The sequence below is a fragment of the Elgaria multicarinata genome, chromosome 3 (assembly GCF_023053635.1).
Source record: "Elgaria multicarinata webbii isolate HBS135686 ecotype San Diego chromosome 3, rElgMul1.1.pri, whole genome shotgun sequence".
NCBI lineage: Eukaryota > Metazoa > Chordata > Lepidosauria > Squamata > Anguidae > Elgaria > Elgaria multicarinata.
In genome coordinates, this window is record NC_086173.1 from 45,241,697 (window position 1) to 45,262,978 (window position 21,282).

At 50.1% G+C, this 21,282-nt stretch overlaps 1 protein-coding gene across 1 annotated transcript in view; it reads left to right on the top strand.

Moving 5' to 3' along the window:
• FAAP100 (FA core complex associated protein 100) overlaps positions 1-11,760 on the top strand; it is a 17,600-nt gene extending 5,840 nt beyond the window's left edge. The window contains exons 3-9 of the mRNA XM_063120089.1: positions 1-869; positions 4,034-4,187; positions 4,889-5,697; positions 7,738-7,874; positions 10,182-10,298; positions 10,654-10,740; positions 11,493-11,760. The exon at positions 1-869 is cut by the window's left edge and continues 60 nt beyond it. Of these exons, the coding sequence (XP_062976159.1) occupies positions 1-869; positions 4,034-4,187; positions 4,889-5,697; positions 7,738-7,874; positions 10,182-10,298; positions 10,654-10,740; positions 11,493-11,618 (2,299 nt within the window). The 3' untranslated portion in view covers positions 11,619-11,760. The remainder of the gene's footprint in view (positions 870-4,033; positions 4,188-4,888; positions 5,698-7,737; positions 7,875-10,181; positions 10,299-10,653; positions 10,741-11,492) is intronic.
• Positions 11,761-21,282: the final 9,522 nt, after the last annotated feature.

The following is a 21,282-nucleotide window of genomic DNA, read 5'->3' on the forward strand; positions in this document are numbered from 1 at the left end:
CTCCGACACCTGCACCTTCCCCGATGCCACGCTTTGCACCTTCACGCTGCTCAATGATGTCCTCATCACCCTCTCCCAAGTTCAGGGGAAGTGGTGCATGAATCTCCATGAGCTCCCAGGCCCAGAGGACCGGGAGAACTTGCCACGCCAGCCAATCAGCCATGTGGACATCACCACCAGCACCAGCAATGACGGGGACCTGTCCCTAGCACACTTCCTCCCTGTCCTGTGTTGTGCATCTTCTCCCAGCGCCAGTGACCACAAGGAGGGCCTTCGCCATTCCGGGGCGTTCGTGCTGGAGGAACCCCTCTTCAGCCTCCTCTTTGGCGTGGATGCCGCCATGCTGGACTCTCCCATGATCCTCTGTGGCTTTCCAGATGGGCAGCTGTGCTCCGTGCCCCTGAAGGCCTTGAGTTCTCCCGACAATCGCAGCTGTGATGATTCGCCCGTCAAGATCCTTCATCATTTGGAGGAGCCGGTGGTCTTCATCGGGGCCTTGCGGACAGAGCGGGGGTCCTCAGATGCAGAGGAAGTGCCGGCGTATGGAGGCTTGGGATGTGACTGTGTAGTGGCTTTGGGTCACTATGGTAAGATGGTGGCCATCAAGGCATCTCAGGGAGAAGAGGTCAAGGTCCCAGAGCTCCGAGAGTATTACCTACAGGGGCCTGTCCTGTGTGCCGCATGCAGTGGGGGCAGCCGAATGTACTACAGCACTCATTCTGACATCTATGCTGTGGACTTGGACAGCAGCACCCCAGAGGCTGAGAAAGTTGAGGACTCGGCAGGGACCCTTCCTTCTGCTTTGTCTCCTGCCAGCTTGAGCATCTGCAGTGTGGTGGCGCTTTCTTTATCTTCCCGGGAGTCTGAAGGTACTAGAACGGGTCATGACATTGTTCTATGTGCTGAAATGGTAGAGATAACCTTGACGCGGAGTGGTAGCATGCATGCAGCCCATGAAGATACGCCTTGTAAGGAAAAATGGATGAGCTGTGAGGGAGGGTTGCTACAGGCAGGAGAGAGCTTAGGCATCATGAATGTTGGTTCTAGTCTCATCCACTTCTTTTTTTCAAGCCCAGTCTGGTCTGCAGCATCATTACGCAGAGCCAGTGCAGATGCAGTTTGCTTCCAAAAGCAGGCCAAGCTATTTTAAAATCATCATTTTGTTATAGACCAGGCTGAGTAAACCCTGGCCTTTCTAGGGTCCCAATCCAACATTCCAGAGTTCTACAGATGCCTCCGCCCCCTAACCCTGGCCCCACCCCTTACCAACCACCAATAGTTTGGTGAATTGCTGGCTTTTGCGCAGTTTCCCCCTATTCTAAAAGGTTGAAATGCCTCTCCTAAGGCTTAGTTACTGGCAATAAGGCCTTTAAGCTAAAATAGGTTGGTATTTTGGCTCCACTGCCTTCCCTTTGGCCCTGCCCTGTTATACCTTTGGCCCCACCTACCATTGGAATGCGGACACCAAGAGCTTCTCCGAAATGGAATTTAGGCCTCAGCCTCAAAGAAGTTCAACACCCCTGCTGTAGACAATGCTCCTGGGTCAAATCTGGCCCTGAGAGAGGGGCTACCTAGTTTCATAGTTGCCAGTGAAGAGGTAGAAAAGGGGCAGGGCTTGTCAGCAGGCTACATGGAGCAGGGAGGTTAGGGTCTTGGCCTGCCACCATCTTTCTCAAAGTGACCCTCCAGAAACGTTAGCTGCTGATCAGGGCTGTAGATGTCTCCGCACTCCAGTCTATGGCAGCAGGTTCTACTCATGATGTGATGAGCTCTTGCGTCCTAGGATGGTGTGGGTAGAACTACAGCCAACGCAGTCCCAGGTAATCCCTGGGAGACAGGCTTTAGCCAGGAGACGTGCTACTGCCGATTGAATCGCCGGTGGCTTTTGTGAGTGAGCTCAGGGCAACATTTCCTGGGTCTGGCCAAAGGTTCCCCTTTCCTACCAACCCGTTTCTCTTTATAAGACCTACAGTTTTTATTTTCTGCAGTTCCTGAGAGTCGTTATTATCCAGCCTGCCAAATTGGGCGTCTGAATGAAGTGGGAAGTCTTTGGGTGGAGCGAAGGGGCGCAGCCACATGATGCCCCCTGCAGGCTCCCTGCTTGTACGTCGCCGGCCTCACCCCAAGCCCTGCTTGCTTTTGGAAGAGACGCTTGCTTTTGGCAGAGGCTGTGCCCGTGGTGCGCTGGCTGTTCTCGACTCAGAATCCTGCACAGTGGGGAGTTTGGGGCCAGCTTGGATCAAGCCCAGGTGCTGAAGAGAGAAAGGGAGAGAAAGACAGAAAAGGAATTGAATGGCAGTTCAGGAGCTGTGCCTCTTTCTGGTGAAATGGCTCTGTAACGCCGAGGTCTGGGTAGGGAGTAGCAGCTTAGAGCCCCTTCTATTCTTGTGCCGAACAGCTGCACTGTGCGTGCTCACCATGCAAGAGGCATTAATATCCTGAGCGCAGGAAGCAGCCTTCCTCCGCAGCAAGGATCAATGTAGGCTTAGCAACTGCCATTTCTCTTTGCCTCAAGAGCAGAGGAGGAATGGGCTGCTCAAACTGCCAGGAGGGGATTAAGGAGCACGTGGTTCTTTGCGCCCCCTCTTCCCATCAGCAGGGCAGAGCTCTTGCCTTGTTTGACAGATAAGGAGGAAGGGACTTGCCCACGGCCACTCCTTCCAAAAGAACTACACTTGGAATGATGGTTTACTTCAGCATTGGTATTTGGGTTTCTGCAAAACTGGAAACGTCTTCACATTGGCTAGTGAGGGAAGCAGGAGGAAAGGGGAGGGTGCTTAGGTTGGATGGGTGAACAGTAGCGGTAGTGGGACAGGGACGTAAAGCTGTGCGGAAGCGACTTGAAGCTCTGTCAGATGCAGAGGCCCTGTTCTCCGGAGCACTGTAGATTTTATCTGTTGTGCTGCTTGGTTTCTGAGCTTTAGCAGACACTTCTCTCTTCCTTTCAGACCTCTTTGTGTATTCATGAGAACTAGGGGCTTGATTAGTTCTTAAGAAGAAGAAAATATGGACTTGAAAATCTCAGGAAGCCAAATTTTGCATCCAGTCTGTACACCACCCTGTCTGTGGGTTCTTCAGTTTCTTGATTTAGTGTCTTCATCCAAAGGGCTCGCAGTCTGGGGTGAAATAAACTGAGGAATAGAGCAAGGGACAAGGGAGCTGCTTTCAGGGGGGAAAAATGATCCTATTCAGTATAAGTGCCTGGTTAAGACAGGGTTCCAGAGGGAGCACGTATGTGTTTGTTTGCACGTCTTCTCCTGAATGTGAATTTTTCTTTAAAAAGGGTTCCCACTTCACAGCCCACCCACTTTGGCTGCCCATCACTTCATTCCAGCATCACTCCCAACTGCATATCCACTTTTCCAGGCATCTGCCCCTGAAAAGAGGATATAGTCTGCCTGGCAACAACTCACTGGGAGCTCACTTTGTAGTGATCTGGTTGATATAGCAGCAAGCAGCCGCCTTTTCCTTTGGCTTCCTTTTCCGTGCGGTCCCTAGGACTGACTGCTGTGCGTCTTAGTCACTCCCTCTGCATGCCTTTCTCCTGGTTCAATTGATTTTATAGACACCACTGTATGATCTGTGGGAGGGGTGGGCAGAAGGTACATCTGGATCTACTGATAGCTCGCTGAGTGATTTGCAGTAGATCAGGAAGGATTTTGGACTCGCAATTATTTAACAGTAGGATCAATAAAATGACTCCCCACCCTAAATTGCACCACGGATGTGAAGAAAGCTTGGGTTTACCAGGAGTAGAGTTTTGGTTGGAAGGACTGGGCTCTATTACATTTTGGTACTCAAAACAAATTCCTGGGCAAATTCTTTAACTCTAATTCAGGGATGAGCAACTTATGGCCTTCCAGATGTTTTGGCATGTAACTCCCATCATGGGAGTTGTAGGCCGAAACATGTGGAGGGCCACAAGTTGCCCACCCTTGTTATAATGACTCAGGTGGGAGTGGGGAGGGGACACCCCAAATCTCCTTATAGACTCTTTCTAGTTCCTCTCACATGTGTATGTTGCTCTCCTCAGGTGAGTCTGAGCTCCTGGCTTTATCTGCTAAAGGCCGTCTCATGACCTGTGGCTTATGCAGCCCGGATGACACACAGCCTGTCAGGATGAACCCAGACAAAGCTGGACAGAGGATCAAAGAGTTGCTGTCTGGGATAGGCCACGTCTCTGAAAGGTAAGATCTGTCCCCTCCCTTTGCCACTGGCACACCTACATGCATGAGCGTGTGCACACAGGTGTTATCCATTTTTATACTTCTATCTTGTATTGCTTGGTTTTGCCTAAAGCTGCCTAAGCAATTGGCATGAGAAGTGTGTTCTGGAAGCCTGATGGCAATGTTCCGTGTCAAAAACCTGCCCATCGGTATCTTAGAGCTGGTGGCCATTCTGAGAAAAGGATATGCTTTAGGTCTGTGGATAAGTCCACAGTGTTGTGTTGGGGTGTGTGTGTCACTTTGCATCCCTTGCACGTTTTGAATTCGCGCAACTAGACCAATTTAGCTACTTTTGAGGAAATCTGCAGGTCATTCTGGCCAGATCAGGGTGTATTGATTTGGACAGATCAGCTTGGAAACTCAAGCAATGTGCTTTAGCTAAAAATGACCTGCATATTTCTTCCAGAGTAGCTCCCAAATGGTTCTAGCTGCTGCTAATTCCTAAGCAGCAATATTCCTTGATGTTCCGGTTCGTGGAAGGCTAGAGCTGGGGAGTTGGGCAGGAGTTCTGGCATAGACATTCCAAGGCTTATATATGCCTTTAGCAGATGAGTTCCCTAGATCCTGTCTGTTCATGCCAGCCTTTGGTCTCTTTAGCTGTAATTATTCATTAGGGCATGCTCAAATGGCTCCAGTGTTGTTTTCTCTCCTGGTCCCTTCAGAGTGTCCTCCCTAAAAAAGGCCGTGGACCAGAAGAACCAAGCGTTGACATGCCTGAACCAGGTGATGAACGTGAGTGCGGCTTTGCTGTCGAGCCAGAATGGCCAAAAGCCCATCACGTGCGCCATTGCTGCCCACTGGAGCCACATCCTGGTTCAGGACACCTTGACGGTCTCCTGCGTCTTGGAGAATTCGAGTGAGTGCAGCCTGGAGCGAGGGTGGACCTTCTGCGTCCAGCTTTTTGCCAGCTCTTCCGACTGTGAAGAGGACTCCTCCGATTCCGCCATCACCACCTACACTTTCCCTATCGATCAGCTCCTTCCTGGGAACAAGACGGAGGTGACCCTCCCTCTGGGCCCTGCCGAAGGCTCCAAGCTGGAGCTGCCTTTCACAGTCTCCTGCTCCCTCTACTACAGCCTTCAGGAGATCCTAGGCACTGTCTCGGAGTCCACTGAACTGCTGGACGACCTGTTCTCTGATGATTCCCCGGGCCTTTCCCCGGACAGAGAAGGCATCTGCCTGCCCTTGAGGGAAGTCACGATTGACCTCCTGCAGTGCCTTCGCCTGGGCGGTGGCAGTGGCACGCCTGAAGCCACCCCACCTGCAGCTGCCATTGCCCTCCCTGGGGATCCACTTGAGACCTTCCTGAAATTGTCCCAGATGCAGTCTGACCTTGAGAGTGTTGAAGGGAGCGATGAGCTTGTTCCAAGAGCGCTGAGCACCCTGGGAGAGGGTTACCTGGCTCCGTCGGTGGCTTCAATCAAGGTGTCCTCTGAACTGCTGAGAACGGCCCTGAAGGACTTCTGTGCAGGTGTGTGATTCCAACGAGTGCGGGTAACCTGCTTGCCTTCTCTCCTTCACAGTGAGAGTTTAGTGCCGGTAAGCCTCCAGCAGCATCAGCTGTTCCCAGATGCTATTCGCACACACCGGTAAAGGCCGTTTTCTTTGTTTGCAAAGGATGCTGTTGTGGTGCGGGGGAGGGGGGGCCCTTTGGCAATGGGTTAGTTTATCACATTCCTGGGCAGCCTCAATCCAAGCAATATGGCCAGCTGCCATTTTGTTTTATTTTGTTTAATCGCACTTATGGGCCACTCTCCCTCCAGAGAGCTCAGAGCAGCTTACATATGCTTCCCCAGGGTGTGTCTATGCCTCGCCTCCCCCACCCCTCCCCACCAATCCAGGCAGTTTAGCAGACCAGATCTGCTGAGCCTCTGCATTAGAACAGTGTTGTGCACCTTTAAGCTGTTCTCTTTGCCAATTTGCTCCTCTTGCCGCAGATGAAAATGCAAGCTGCTCGAGGCAGTTTTTACACTTACTTTGTCTCCAGGCCACAATCCAGTTGCAAGTGGCTTCAGAATGATTTGACTAAACTCACGACCACCTCTTCCTTCCCTTCACCCCCACATGAATCCTTTTCTGTAGGAAAAAAAAGGTGGATTTCTGCCACACCTTTGTTCCCATGGATGTTGCCACAAGACCCTGCTGGATCCAGGCAGAAACTTTTTGCTGATGGGTGGCCTGTGGCCTCAGTTTTGTGCTTCGTATGAATGTTCTGTTACTTTGAATTCCAGAGAAATGGCATATTGGCATGGCGCATTGCCTTGTGCCAAGATGGCTGGAAATCTGTTTCCTTTGCGAAGCGCAGAACTAACATTGGAACTGGATTCTTCTTCTGCTTGTGAGCTGTTCGTCTTGCAAGAGCCAGAACTGCTTTTCTCAGCATCCTTTTCCTGCCTAAGTAGTAGTCAGCTAATGGATGGACCCAGGGTGTTCTGCAGTGAAAGGCTTTGTTTTTAGTGCTGTTGGCCAAATCCTTTCTGGGTCCATAGTATGTCAGACTAGAGGACCTGGAGGCCAGCATCACCTGAGTCTTCCTATCTTCCCTGCTTTAATACTGCTCACCAGCATCCAAAACCCTAACAGCACCTGGACAAACTCCCCATTAGCAATGAAAAGGGATGCAACCAGTACACCATTCACACAGGCTGCTAAATAATAGGATGGGCCTCATCCTGATTTCCAACCTGCAGATCCTGAGAAATAATTTCAACTAAGGTCAGAGTGTGCTGTTTGCCAAAACAAGCAAAGCTCTTCCGCAAGGAGCCTCCGGTTTTGCATGCACACTTAATTATGTTGAATATTAATTTGCATAATTGTCCTCATTGGGGTAGGGGTGATTTTGAGGGTAAGATCCAGAATATTTTGCCAGAAATTGTGACAGTGATGTAAAGATTGGGACTTATGAAGACTGCCTGGGTCCATCTTGCTGAAACATAAGAGCTCTGCTGGATCAGGCCCAGGGTCCATCTAGTCCAGCATTCTGTTCACACAGTGGCCAACCAGCTGACCACAGGAAGCCCACAAGCAGGTCATGAGTGCAAGAGCAACCTCACAACCATGTTCCCCAGCAACTGGAGTACATAGCCGTACTGACTCTGATACTGGAAGTAGCTATGAGAAGCCATGGATAGCCTTATCCTCTAGGAATGTGTCTAACCCTGTCGAAGTCTGCCCAAGATCTCGCTTCTGGCTGATAGAGCAGTCAAGGATGGATATGGGTCCTTTCGTGCTCATTGTTGATTCTTCTAGTGTTCCTTTGGATTCTTCTATTTAAACCAGGCATGCACCTTGATCTTAGATAGACTGAATGCTGTACATGGCCACTCCTTGGACCCCATCTGGTGGTCAAACTGCATCAAATCAGCCACTGTGGTAATTTTTGTGCAGCATCTTCCTAAATGTTTAGCCAGTTTCATGCCCTGTAAGTTTGGACGCCAGTGACAGGGATAATCAATCAAGCAGGATTCATCTGCGTAACAATGTCTGCCCTTCTTCTGTTGTCATCGCCTAGACACGTCCCTCTGCTGTGCTGTGCTGCGGTGGCTGCTAGCGGAAAACGCCGAGGTGGAGGCCCTGCGGAGCCAGGATACAGCAGCAGTGCGGGGGCTGGCCCCAGATGGAGGCCAAGTGCAGCTGACCATCCGAGAGGCAAGGCATGAGTTATGGACTGGGAGGGGAGAATGTTCTGATGGGCACCAAGCCAGGATCTGGGGTGGGTTTGATTCCTTGTGAAAAGATCCACATGGGAAGCCTTACCCTGCTCTTGGAGGTGGCCTTGAGTAGAAGCTCCTGTCCCGGATTGCTGGAATGACCTCAAGCGCTCTCTGCCACTTGCATCCCCCTGTCATGTCCCCAAAGCACTATTGCTACTTATCTCACAAGATCTGTGGTCTGACCAAGTCTGTCTTATTTTATAAAGGGGTCTGCATGTTACAACAGGGATGGGGAGAAGAGATCCTAGAATATCTGTGTAGTGGGATTAGAGTCTCATGTCTTGGCTACCCTGCAACTGAATTAGAGCTTTTCCGTCTTCCAAGGCTTGTGTGCCCGTCTTCCCGCTCAGCAGGAAGGGATGACAAACCCTAGCTCTTCATGACCTCCTGTGCATATGCAGAGCTCTCCCACCACAGTACGCGCCCCATTCTCTACCTTCAACAAGTCAGGAAATTGCTGCTGCTTCTGCAAAGTTTTCCCTGGCTTGTAGAAGAGAAGAGGGCAGCTGAGTGTACACTGGGATCTCTGCCTACTCACTGGGGCAACTGGATCACAGTGACTAGGTTTGGCTGCAAGCCATCCTCCCTAAGTACTGTGGCGTTAGAGGTGAGCAAGAGTTCCCTGGCCAGCAGTGTTGTGTTAAGGGCAACCTCATGAACAAAGGCAGCAAGGCTGCTGGGCCAAAGGCCTCGGTTTCTCGCTCCAGCCTTCATGTTTTGCTGTAGTTCGTTCTTTCTCACAGACGTGCGAGTTTAACTAAAGTAGCTTTTAGTACCCTGGAAGGCAGGGAGATCAGTTTCTCTAGTTCAGGGCTGTTGAATCTCAGCCCTGTAGGACTAAATGCGGCCTGCCTGGGGTCCCAGTCCAGCCCTCCAGAGTTTTCCAAATGGCCCCACTCCCTCCCCCCAGCCGCTGCTGTTTGGGGTTTCCCCAGCCTTTGTGTGGCTTTTTCCCATTCCAAAAGGTTGGAATGCCTTTTCTAAGGCTTCGCTACTGGCAGGAAAGAGCTTTAAGCTCAAATCTGCTGGTACATTTTTGCATTTTTGGTATTTTGGCCCGGCCCTTTTGCTGCCCATCACTGGAATGTGGCCCTGGAGAGCGTCTCCGAAACTGACTTCATCCTTCACGCTGCCAGAGGTTCGACACCTGTGCTCTAGTAGATCCAAAGGCCCTCCGGCAGGCAGCCTTCTCCAAATTAGTGCCCACCAGAAGTGTTCGTCTGCAGCTCCCTTCGTTCCTAGCTGGCATGCCACAGAACCAGAGTGTATACAAGAGCCTCCAGTCCAGCTCCTCCTCCTCCACCTACCCCCCAGCTACGGACAGTCTCCGTGCCCACAGTTACGGAGCTAAGCCCAGTATTGCCTGGTCTGAAGCATTGAATGACAGGTTTCTTGTGCTCTTCAGCTTTGCTGGATTTCTGTTCCTTCTTCCGTGCAAGGGGGAGGATGGTCAGATTGGAGCCATTAAGCTCCCCCCCCCCCTTAATCCTCTTGGAGCAGCATACGGCTGATGTTAATTGCTCGCTGCCTCTCCTGCCATGGCCTGTTAACCCTCCAGAGAGAGGGTCGGCTTGAGCACTAGCAGCGGCCGAGTTCCTCCAGCTTTGCGCATGAGAGCATTAATAACGCCAGAGTGATTAGTGGCCGCGCTAATTCTGCTCCAGCTAAACCCCCTGGATTAATCTCATTGGGGGCGTATCTCATTGGCGTGCGGAGAACAAGCCATCTCGTTTCGGCAGAATGCGAGGGCTGCTGGCCTGGCGTTCAAGATGACCACCTCTGGGATGCCAACTCAGATTCTAAGCTGAACGCGTTTGGGAGAAATTGCATAATCCTGGTAAATTCAAGAAGGTAGAAGCAGAGAATCTATGGATAGATGGATGAAAGCTGCTCATTGGCATCCCTTTGAGATCTGGGAAGTTACTGGGGTGGAAGAGGCACTATCTTTGGGGCATCAGAGACTGCCACAGTTGTAGGGAGACGTTGTTGAGTAGAGTAGGGCCAAGAACAAAAGAGGAGCCCTGGAAAATCAACCCCCAGCTCTGCCAAAGATGTAAGGGTGCCCTTGGGCACCTTGCTAACTTCAACCGCAGTTCTTCCATCTGTAAAATGGAAACAAACTAAATGGTAACCTCTTTTTCAAAAAAGATTGAGTCCCTTTGTTACCGTGTTTTTGAATTTGCACCGTTCAGTGGGATTTGTTTCCCTGATGTCCTTGTTGTCTCCTCCCGCCTCCACCCAGGTGGCTGTCAGTGACCTGAACCCAGCAGGCCCCATCCAAGCAGTGGAGATCGTGATCCAGAGCTCCCTGCTGGCAAACATGTGCCAGCTGCACCATGCCGTGGTTAGACGCATTCAGGTATAAGAGATTCCAGGGAGGTGGGAGGGAGAAAGCTACTTGCCTGTCCAACGCATGGAAAGAGTCGTAAATGTCTGCGTGTCTGGGGTGTAATCCAGCTACTGCTGAGGCTGCATGATCTCTCTCTTTTGGCTCGTTCACAGTAAATTTACGTTAATAAAATGGAACGGAGGCCTAGACTCTCAAGAGGGTGGGAGAAGCTGGGATTCTCAGAAGTGCTCTGTGCCATTTCAGTCATCTTTGGAAAGTGCAGGTGTTCTAATGACAAGACAAGGACTTTAACTTCTCAATTAGCTAATCTTGCCCTGGCTTTAACGCGGCCTTTGGTTGTCTTTTGTTTGCTTGTTTAATGCAGGCTTTGGTTTTGGAGCCAGCAGCCCAGGATTCGTCTCCCCCAGAGATCCGTGTGCAATACCTCCACCAGATCCAAGCCAACCATGAGGTAAACGGCACGCCTGCCCTGGTGCATGTAATCCCAGCCTCTTGCACTTGGGCTGATCCTTGCAATTGGATCTGCACAGAACACTGACTTGGCTTTCCCCACTTGCCTTTAGACACCCGGTTGTATCAGGCGATGCTACACCACCGTAGTACAGGAATCTGGGTTGACAGAGTAAATGACAGGGAATGGATTTATGGCTTGTCCTGTAATTGCTGGGCTAAGACAGGCAGTTGCTCTGACCCAATCTGGCAGGGGCTGTGTTCATTCTATTTACGCTTTCCATAACTTGATTAGTAACCCCATTTCTCTCTCTCTCTCTCTCTCCCCTCCCCACTCCCCGCCGTCTCCTTCCCTCTGCCTAGGGCTTAAAGCAGACATTCATATAATGCATTCCATATGATTTCAGGAACAGAAAATGTAACCCCAAGGTTGTCACTTAGGGCTGAAGTTGGTCTCCTACGCCTGCACATACACGCACACACCAACGTTCTGCACTAAAGAAAATTACATTCCGAGCTCAGAATCAATCTATGCCGATGCTTCAGTGCCTGCATAATTGGGGGCAGGACTGAGTAGTCGAAGCCAAGGATGGAAGCGATGCCTGGTCCATAGTATTGGGAAGGAGCAGGGTCAGGTTGGGATGAGGACCGTAAACCATGAGGGAGGAACAAGCTGCCCCAGTTAGGTATTGGCCTGCCTGATCACGCCTGGCCTCCTTTGCTGCCTCTAACACAGCCCCTCCTCTCCTTCAGATGCTGCTCAAGGAGGCACAGTCCTTGCGTGACAGTCTGTGCTTGGGGAATGATTCAGATGCGACTGTGGAAAAGCTCCTGCACGTTTATCGGGAGCTACGCAACCCCAGCCTCATAGTCCTGTGAGCACTGAGCTGCGGTTCTCCGTCTTGGCACACCTCGGATCACTCCGCTACCATCTCTGCCCAGTGCCGGTGGGATGAAGGGAGCAGCTGGCTGTACACCTTGTGAACGGACTGAGGGGCTGAAGCAGCGGCATGGCCAGGAGGAGCGGGGGGCGGGGATTCCAGCTGGGCGAGCCCTGGGCCTGACTGGGCCCACGCTGGAGGCCAGAAGCCCAGGGGCTCAGCCTTTTCATTTGTGTCCCCACCCCACGCTGGCTGCCACCCTTCCCCCCCCCCCCCTTTTAATGTGATTGTTTCTTTTTCCCAGGGTTCTGAATTCCTGCCGATTCCTGGCAGATCCGATCGGTGCATCGTGGCAGTTTCATGCGCAGGCAGTGCCCAGCTAGACTGTGCGTGCGCACATCATGCGTGTGTCTGTACGTGTGTGTAACTTGGATGGCCGACAAGGTGCCGTGTTGGGTGTGGGTGGCGTGTTGTGGGTCGCACTCGACGTTGCTAGTTTAGCTTCTTTCGCTTTTGGTGATGGTTGCTTTGCTGTGGCAGGCAGGAGTCTGGTGAGTCGTCTGTGGGGTGGGGAGGGGTGGGGAAGGGAGGGGGCAGGTTTTGCTGGCGATTTAAATCAGAAGTTTTATTCACTCCAAACAACAACGCAAAGGGCTATGCCTCTAGCTGTGTCATATTTTTCGGGAACACTGTGGAAAAAAAACAGGATTTCACATGCATAAGTAACTCAGGGGTGCTCTTAGTATAGTGCCCCTTTTTCTAATGGGGCGTTTTGCTCCTTTTTCCAGTATTTGTCCTTTCTATAAACAACTTGCTTGTCTATTTCCTTCATGGGGACTTATGCACAGTTGTGTGTGTTGTCGTTTTTTCTCTTTGTACGCGTTCCACCCTTCCTTTCCTCCTTCCCCAAAGGCCATGTGTCTAACGAGGAAGCACCAGTATTTAGTAAAGCTGCCGACTGCCATGAGAACCTCTCTCTTTGCTGGGCAGTCTGATTGCATCTCCTCTTCCTTTCTCTCCGGCAGCTTGGGGGCCTCGGCTGCCGCCTCCCCGCTGAGCTAATGCGCCATCCGCTTTAAAAGCTGCCTCCTCCCCGTGAATAATTGAAAAGCCATTCGGCGCGCTCGCTGGCCGGCACTAAACGCCATTAGGAAATGCTCCAACACTCAGGGGTGAGAGAGGCGCGCACTCTCCTGTTGCCCCGATCTGGAATAATTGATGTCGTGTTTGCCCTCTGACCTCCAGTTGGATCTTCACCTTGAGCCCCCTCCCCTCTCACCCCACTTTACTGTTCCCCCTTGAAGCCATTAGGTCAGCCTGAAGAGGGAAGTGTGGGAGGGAGAGAGCGAGAGCAGTCATGACAATAAAAGGTTCTTTTTTTGCCTCCTGAAAAACTGCATTTTGAATCCTACGGTGGGTCAAGGTCCCTGCCCTGCCTTTGTTCTTCTCCTGGCCAGGTTGAGGGGTGGGATGTCTTCCCCCACATTGATCTCCGGGAAAGGGCCCCTGCAGCTTTGCCCGTGCTCTCCTTCCCCTTTTGCAGGGGCAGCGCTTTAACCATCCTGGATTCTGTCAACGTATCATTTCTGTATGTTGGCATGGGCCTTCGGGAGGGAGGGTGGAGTGAGCCATCCAGGGCTTGTGAGCCTTGAACTAAGGTAGGGGTGGTTTTGCCTCTCCGGCATCCCCCTTTCTTCTTCCCCTGAATAAATATGAACACAGAGAGAAGCGGTCCCTTCCGAAAGGGTCATGCAGTGTCACCATCTCCTCTCCACCCCTTGGAAACCAATGTCGGCAGTCAGCGCTCCACAGGCAAGCTCTGCAACGCCAGGGGGGTGGTGGTGGTGGTGGTGGGTGGAATGCACCTGGTCAGCTCTGTCCAGTGGATGGGGAAAGCGAGGTGCTAAGAGGGAGGAGGGTGGCTGCGGTATCCCCCCTCTGCGTGTTGGGAAAGGTTAGGGTTTCGGCAGCTGCCGGTGGTTGTGTCGGTTGCGATTACCCACTCGAGCGCGCCTGCCGCCTGCCTCTCCCCCACACACACCTCCTGCTCAGCGAGTCTTGAACGGGGGAACTGACAGATCTGGGTCTTTGGGTCTTCTCAGTCATCCTGCAGGGGTAACCTAATTGGATTCCAGCCAACCGCCAGTCAGAGTGGAGCGCGTACGGAAAGCCGAGCCCTGCTTGCCTTGTGATTGGTGGAAGCGGGTTCCACCAGGAGCAAGAAGTACTTTTCAGAGACACGCTCCGTTCAGAGGAGCAGGATGGGCTGCTGTGGAGAGGAACGCTTTCCCGAGCCGGAGAGAAGTAAAAGAGGAGGCTTAATGAAGCAAGCAGCCCTAGGAATGACCCCTGGAGTCCTAATCGCTGCTAGCCAGTGTCCTGACTGGAGAGAGTGGCTAACTCGTGCGTACAACTTCTGCATCTAGCTGAGATTGTTCTGGCAAAAGAATGCAGGAATCGAGCCCAGAAGCACCGGCTTTCCAGCCTACACAACCTCTCAGTCCCTCTGCTAGAAGTAGATTCGAGTGTCCCAGCCAATAAGCAGATGATAAACCAATGGACTGAACACTCCTCTCTGCCGGGGCTACCACTGCCAAATTGAACCCTGGCCCGCCGTTGCTTTGCAGTAGGTCCACACCACCACCCTGCCCCAATACATCACCATTAAGCTCCTGAGGGAGTTGTCCAGCAAAAGTGCTTATGCCTCTGCTTCGCCTCCTTACCTTGAATTTTCCATGAAAGACTAGGAGCAGCCCTCTGCAAGCCACTGTGCTGGGAATTCTGTAGCCACCGTCAAATGAATGGGGAAGTGGGGTGGAGTCTGTTTGGATGGGTGCACTGCCCCGTTTCTGTCGGCAGGGGTCACCATGCCACTGAAATGATTCTCATTTGCGCACCTAGAACGGTTTCCCTACAAGGCAGCCCCAACGCTGAGCTGCTGCCTGTGTCATTCCAGTTTGTAAACTCAGTAGTTGGCCAAGTGGGCCATAGCAGCTTCACCGAGAGCCACAGCATGTGTCTCGATAGCCTCACCACCAGGTCTCCTCCCAACTGAAAGCTGAAGCTGCTTCTGCTGTTCTGTACTAGCCCCTTGTTGTTTTCTGACTCCTGCTGCAGATTGCAGCACCTTGAAGGCCTCTTAACCATGCTCCAACCCTTGCTTGCTACCGTATCAGGAGAGGACCTCTCCTCCCACCAACATCACGCTGGTGGCAAAGATGCTGGAACCTGATGCTTTTTAGACTTCAATTGCTACTCCTCTTCTGAGCTCCCAGGACTATTTTTTAAATAAACATCCCATCCAACTCTTGGGCTCTGAAGTGATGCTCTTTTATCTGTGGAAAAACTATCTCTGGAGGATAAGAGCTGTTTTCGCCTGCAGTTCCATACACTCCTGTTTCCCCCTGTCTTCCTGTATGGACTCTGCTCAAGCAAGGCATGCATATTTTTGTAGCACTTCAAAAACCTGTTTCAGCTAAAACATCAGGGCCACAGAAAGATGATGGCTCTGTTGTGTTAGTTTTTCACAATCGCTCCTGCACAGCCTGGGTCTCCTACCGCTTGCCCCACAATCCTGAGCATGTTTACTCTTGGTAAGACACAATAAATTCAGTTGGACTTATTTGGGAGTAAATGTGCTTTACGTTGCTTGCAGCTTTTGCTTTGCAGAGGCTTGGTTGAGACACGACAGTGCTACCATTGCTCAGGCTCAGGCTCCCCTAGTTCACTTTTAGCATCCTGCTTTTTGCAGTTCTTGGCACACTCAGCCGTACTTTTGGGTAAGCCGGAACAAGCCCCTCCATGGAGCAGAGATGCCCATTTTGGGTAGTGCCCCCTACCAGTGTTGACTGGTGCATTTTACTTATAAATTGCACGTTAGAATTTAAAATATGTTGCATATATTTCATCTGTTTTTTTAATTCTGGAGGCCTGTCAAGCTACCCATGTCGGATCAGGGCCAGGAACCCTGTCATGTTGCCAGAAAACCAGAGAAATAACACTCTGTAAATCAATAGCCTTGACCCTGATTTTTCTCTCTACCTCCATTGATTCACCTGTGAGGCTCAACGTGAATGGTAAAGCTACCAAACCTAGGATGACCATATGAAAAGGAGGACAGGGCTCCTGTATCATGCAGCACCTGGTGAAATTCCCTCTTCATCACAGCAGTTAAAGCTGCAGGAGCTATACTAGAGTGACCAGATTTAAAAGGGGGCAGGGCACCTGCAGCTTTAACTATTGTGATGAAGAGGAAATTTCACCAGGTTCTCCATATATACAAATGACACCTGCTGAAATTCCCTTTTCAATACAACTGTTAAAGGTACAGGAGCCCTGTCCTCCTTTCCATATGGTCACCCTAACCAAACCCGGGAATTCCTCCTCGGTTGCTAGAGGAGCCCCGCCGGGGAAGCTACCATTGCTGATAAAAGGGACCCGTGTGTTGGGGAGGGCGGCCTTTGACGCTTTGAGCAGCCTTGCTGCTGTTAATGCACCCTCGTGCTGCTGCCCCTAGAGGGAGTCGCCGCTTCTTTCTGCAGCTGCTCTGTTAGTAGAAATTAACCCGTGGATCACTGGGTTAGTAGAAATTAATTCCACCCGCGCGCTTCAAGTTCAATCATCAACGTTTGGGCAAACCGAGGACATCTATAGGGGGAAAGCCCCGTATTTAGGATCCAAGTAAGTCCTGCATAAGAGACACGAGGGTTGAGGAAAGTGGGTCCCTTTTCACTCGTGAGCTGGCGGGGGGCGTGACTGCACTGCTGATTTCCAACAATCTCTCCAATCCACCCTTTACGCGCCAGCTGTGGTCGGTTCGCCTAGTTTGATTCTTCTGGAAACGCAAGGCGCCGGCATTTTGGCTCCACCCCTATCCCTATAAGTGTACAATTCTCCCCGGCCCCGGCCCCCGAAAGGGGCGTGCAGCTCGATCCCAGCCTTGTTTACTCAGAAGTAAGTGCTACTGAATTCAGTGGCATTTCCAGATAAATGCAGCCATCTTCGGCGAGGGCCTGTTTGAGGTCTGCGCATTTCAGTGCAATGTTGTGCTTGCTGCTGTTACGATTCTTCTGGACAGGAAAAAAGAAGTGGTTGCTTGATCAGATTTGCTGTTCACGGTGACGAACGCGTGGTTGGTGCTGTCACTATTTTTTCCTTATATGGCCTTGTCCGAGCTTGTTCCATTTCCCTTTTCTACAGAGATCTCCCTGAAGTTGCCTTTATATGGGCTGTGGCCAGTTGGGCCAATAAAAGGGAGAGCCCAACTACCAGCCCTCTTTCTGTGGTACGCAAGGATTTCCCCTTTGGAATCCGGATTCCTGTCACATTTGTAGTTTAAATGAAGCTGCCTCTAGCTGCCTGATACTCTCCGGGGTGTTTGGGACTACAACTCTTAGCATTCTTGACCATTGGCAAGGTTGGCTGGGGCTTGAAGTTAAAGACCTGGAGGATGCCAGGTTGGTAAAGGCTGCTTTAGGGTGTGATAAGGCATGCTCATTAAATACTGCTCCTATGCTGCATAGTAGTTTACCTATTCTCACACACATACCAATTGTGTGAAAATAATGTAAATCCTATATGTCACTCTTAGTAGGTTGCAAGATCTGGGACTGTTTACCTTAAGAGAAAAGACGAGTGAGGGGAGACATCTTAGAGATATACAAAATTATGCATGGTGTGGAGAATGTGGATAGGGAGACATTTTTCTCCCTTTCTCATAATACTAGAACCCGAAGTCATCCCATGAAGCTGATTGGTGGGAGGCTCAGGATAGATAAAAGGAAGTAGTTTTCCATATAGTGCACAGTTAAACGATGGAATTCACTGCTGCAAGATGTAGTGATGGCTACCAATTTGGATGGCTTTAAGGGGATTGGACAAATTCCTGGAGGAGAAGGCTCTCCATGGCTACTAGTCCTGTTGACTCTATGCTAGCTCCAGCATGCTATGTCCTACTTGTGTTTGGTTGGTCACTATATGAACAGAATGCTGAACTAGATGGACCTTGGTCTGATCCTGCACAGCTATTATTATGTTCTTAAATAGCAGTCATCACTGGGACACCGCTACCTGAAGATGCTGCATGTTGACTTCAGGTCTATTACTCAGACAATTGCCAGTTAAAGATAACTAAAGATAGCCAACAGAACAACCCTATAATTGAATTATGCCAGCTGAGGGGCTATCGAATTTGGCAGAACCTCTGCTATGCCAGGGGAATGCAAGGGATGCCAGCACCATGACAGATATGATGGTGGTATGCTCTGCTGGTGAAGATACGCCAGCAGGAAGCCAAAATGGGACAGCATTGTGAGCAGCACAGGGGAGGAGCACATGTAGGCTAGGGTGACCATATGGAAAGGCGGAAAGGGCTCCTGTATCTTTAACAGTTGCATAGAAAAGGGAATTTCAGCAGGTGTCATTTGTATATATGGAAAACCTGGTGAAATTCCCTCTTCATCATAGCAGTTAAAGCTGTAGGAGCTATACTAGAGTGACCAGAATTAAAAGAGGGCAGGGCACCTGCAGCTTTAACTGGTGTGATGAAGAGGAAATTTCACTAGGTTCCCCATATATACAAATGACACCTGCTGAACTTCTCTTTTCAATACAACTGTTAAAGATACAGGAGCCCTGTCCTCCTTTTCATATGGTCACCCTAATGTAGGCCGTGCCTTGTAGTCCAGACCATTGCCACACCCTCAACTGTGGTGTAACTTCACATCAGCCCCAGCCCTGGCGAACGGAATCCCACCCCCACCCCCGACTTCAATCGGCAGATGTGGAAATTAAAAAAAAGCTGTCTCTGGGTCAACAATTGCCCTGTCTATATCTTCAGTACCCAGGAGAAACTGCATAATCTTGGCACTGATCTTGTTAGGCCTAGAAAAAGGCCTTAAAGGCTGGCAATGGATGATGAAATCACTGTCTCACACCAATAATGCCAAACTGTTCAAACCCAGTAAGATCACGCTGTTGTTGCAGCCTATGAGAAGGGTTTTACCACTGAACACTGTATAGGTAGGTGAATTGCCTATGCACAAAAGCCTTAACGGTCCTGCATGCTACTACCGTATTTCTTCTATTGTAAGACGCACACTAATTTCAGTACCACCAAAAGAAAAGAAAAACCCTGAGACACACCCGCGATTCTAAGATGCACCCCGTTTTTAGAGATGTTTATATGGGGAAAAAAGTGCCTTAGAATTGAAGAAATAGGGTAATACAGGCAGTGAACCTCTACCTATGTATTTTATTTATTTAGAGACTGCCCCCTTGCCCCCGCCCAAGAACGAAAACACAATTTCAGGGTGGTATAGACAAAATTCAAATATTTAGTACAATAAAAACCTATGTGTGATTCACTCCATTATTATGGGCACGGTAACAACTACAGTACTTATGTGTACAATGCAGCTGTGATCCATATGCATGGATTTTTCCACAGAATAACCCCATAAAGTTTTGCTAATCTCTATTTTTTAAAAAAATATCTGTAGAAGCAGAAGTGAATTGGGCCAGTTTGCATGATGAAACAGACCACGGTGGCTTACGTAAGCCATGATGGGTTGTGGCATGGGCAGGTGGCCATTTTGAATATTCAAAGCCATGGTCACGGCTTGTCATGTCATCCAAACCTAGGGACTGTCAGTGATGCATAACCCATGGTTTCCTGGTTCGGATGACATAAGCTGTGGCTTGAATATTCAGGATGGTACCCCTGGGCACTATACCTCATCATGTCTTAAAGAAATTATGACAAGCTGGAGCAGTCATACGAATCCGGTTATAACCACTCTAGTACCACTTGAATGCTCATGAAACCCTCGGGGAAAAATGCTAAATATCTTCAAGACTAGTACCTGTTCAACCAGAATCAGCACCTCATCAGTTGTGTTTGGAAACTGAGTTCCCCCTCTCCAGCACTGAAGTATATACATCATTCTCTTAAAATATAAATTAAATAATGACAACCATGTTTTAAATTGAATTAAAAAGTGATGGAAAGATACCCCCCACAGGAAGATTTCCTGTCTCCCATGCGTTGTACGGGGATGGCATATTGTATCTTTGGTACTAGATCAGGGCTAGCACCATTTTAATACTCAGAATACAATCCAGAAGGGAGGTGACTTCTGCAAATCAGTTAAATGCTATGTGAGAATTTTTAAAAAACAAATGAGCAGACCAAAAACTTTCCAGCAGAATTCCACAGGCCTTTTACTTGTTCAACCCCATTGTCCTGGAGCAAGGCCTTCTCTCCTTCCAGTATTGTGAGAGCAGACATATCAGGTGGCCATAAGGGAAGTAGGGTCTGTAGACGGTCTGTAGAAAGGGGCTCCTACTCACTTGCCTTCCATGTGCAGCTGTTTGGAGCAGGAAACTCCATTGAGGCAGTTTCCTTCCTTTCTAGGTTATTTGTGGAAGGGATATAGAATGTGGAAGGGAAAGAGGCTTTTAGAGCAGCAGTAGAAGGGAGGCAGTTTTGACGGCCAGATGGGCTTACGCCTTGTGAACATGACTTAGAGGGCTGCAAAGTCTTGGTGAGTCCTGACTTTGAGGCCTTTCCAGTCCCAAGTCCTCTTGGCTAGTCTAGCTCCAGTTTCCCTTCTTCTAATTTTTGTTGTTGTTACTTATATTCCTCCAGCCCAATCCAAAGCTCAATTCTCCTCCCCACTGCCCCAGTATTTTACCCTAAACAGCTCTTTGTGGCCAGACCACCCCAAGGAAGATGTTCCCTTCCTGCCAAGTTCCTCCTGACTGCATTGGTTTCTCAACTACATCCAGCTTCTGTCCATCCTTAAGCAGCAGGGGTAGGAGAAGCAGCAGCAGCTGGGCCCCATACATTCACACACAAAACCCCTCAGCCTACCATTTCTCTGCCAGAAAGTTGGGTGAGGTATGCATGAGAATGACAGCTTTTGGTAAAGAAGGCAAGAGATAGAAAACAGGCCCGGGCTGAAGGATACTGCCACTTGTGCTCTCCAGGTTTAAAGCGGGGAAATTTGGGTTCCTAAACTCCCATGTAGCTCTCATAACTTCAGCAATGTCGGAATTGGGTCCTATAAGCCTCTTTAATCCTTACCTTTTGCACTTTTAGACAGGTTGTGAATCCTCTAGGCTGCATTGTCTAGAGGGAACAAGTTTAATTCCCACATCTACGACGCCTCCTGGAACTTGTAACTGCCCCTGCTCCCTCCGTCTTCCCTTGACTGAGGTGCAGAGTAGATGACACCTATGTTACAACACATTGGAACTTTGACAGTATTAAGGATAGAAGCAAGAGGTCTTGTAACACATGATAGTTCTGGAGAGAGAGAGAGAGAGAGTGGAGATGGTCATAAGCTTATTATGCTGGCTCTGACATGGGGCCTCTATCACTTTAATCCTGACTGATACATCATAGTTTCTGCCTCCTGGATGTTTGATGAGGGCGCTGCTTCTAAATTTAGACTGATAAGACTACAGAGGATAGCGCAAGAGGTTCCTCCACCCATCTCAGCAAGGTCTTTTCCCATGGATGGTGTAGGAGTATTATAATGCCACTGGAGTCCAGGTAAGAGCACCATGCATCTCCTCCTATCCCACCTCTGTGTCCACCCTGCGCAGCCTTGGCCACCGTGGTAGGCCCTAGAGCATCTATGGTTCTACGTGGCAGGGTG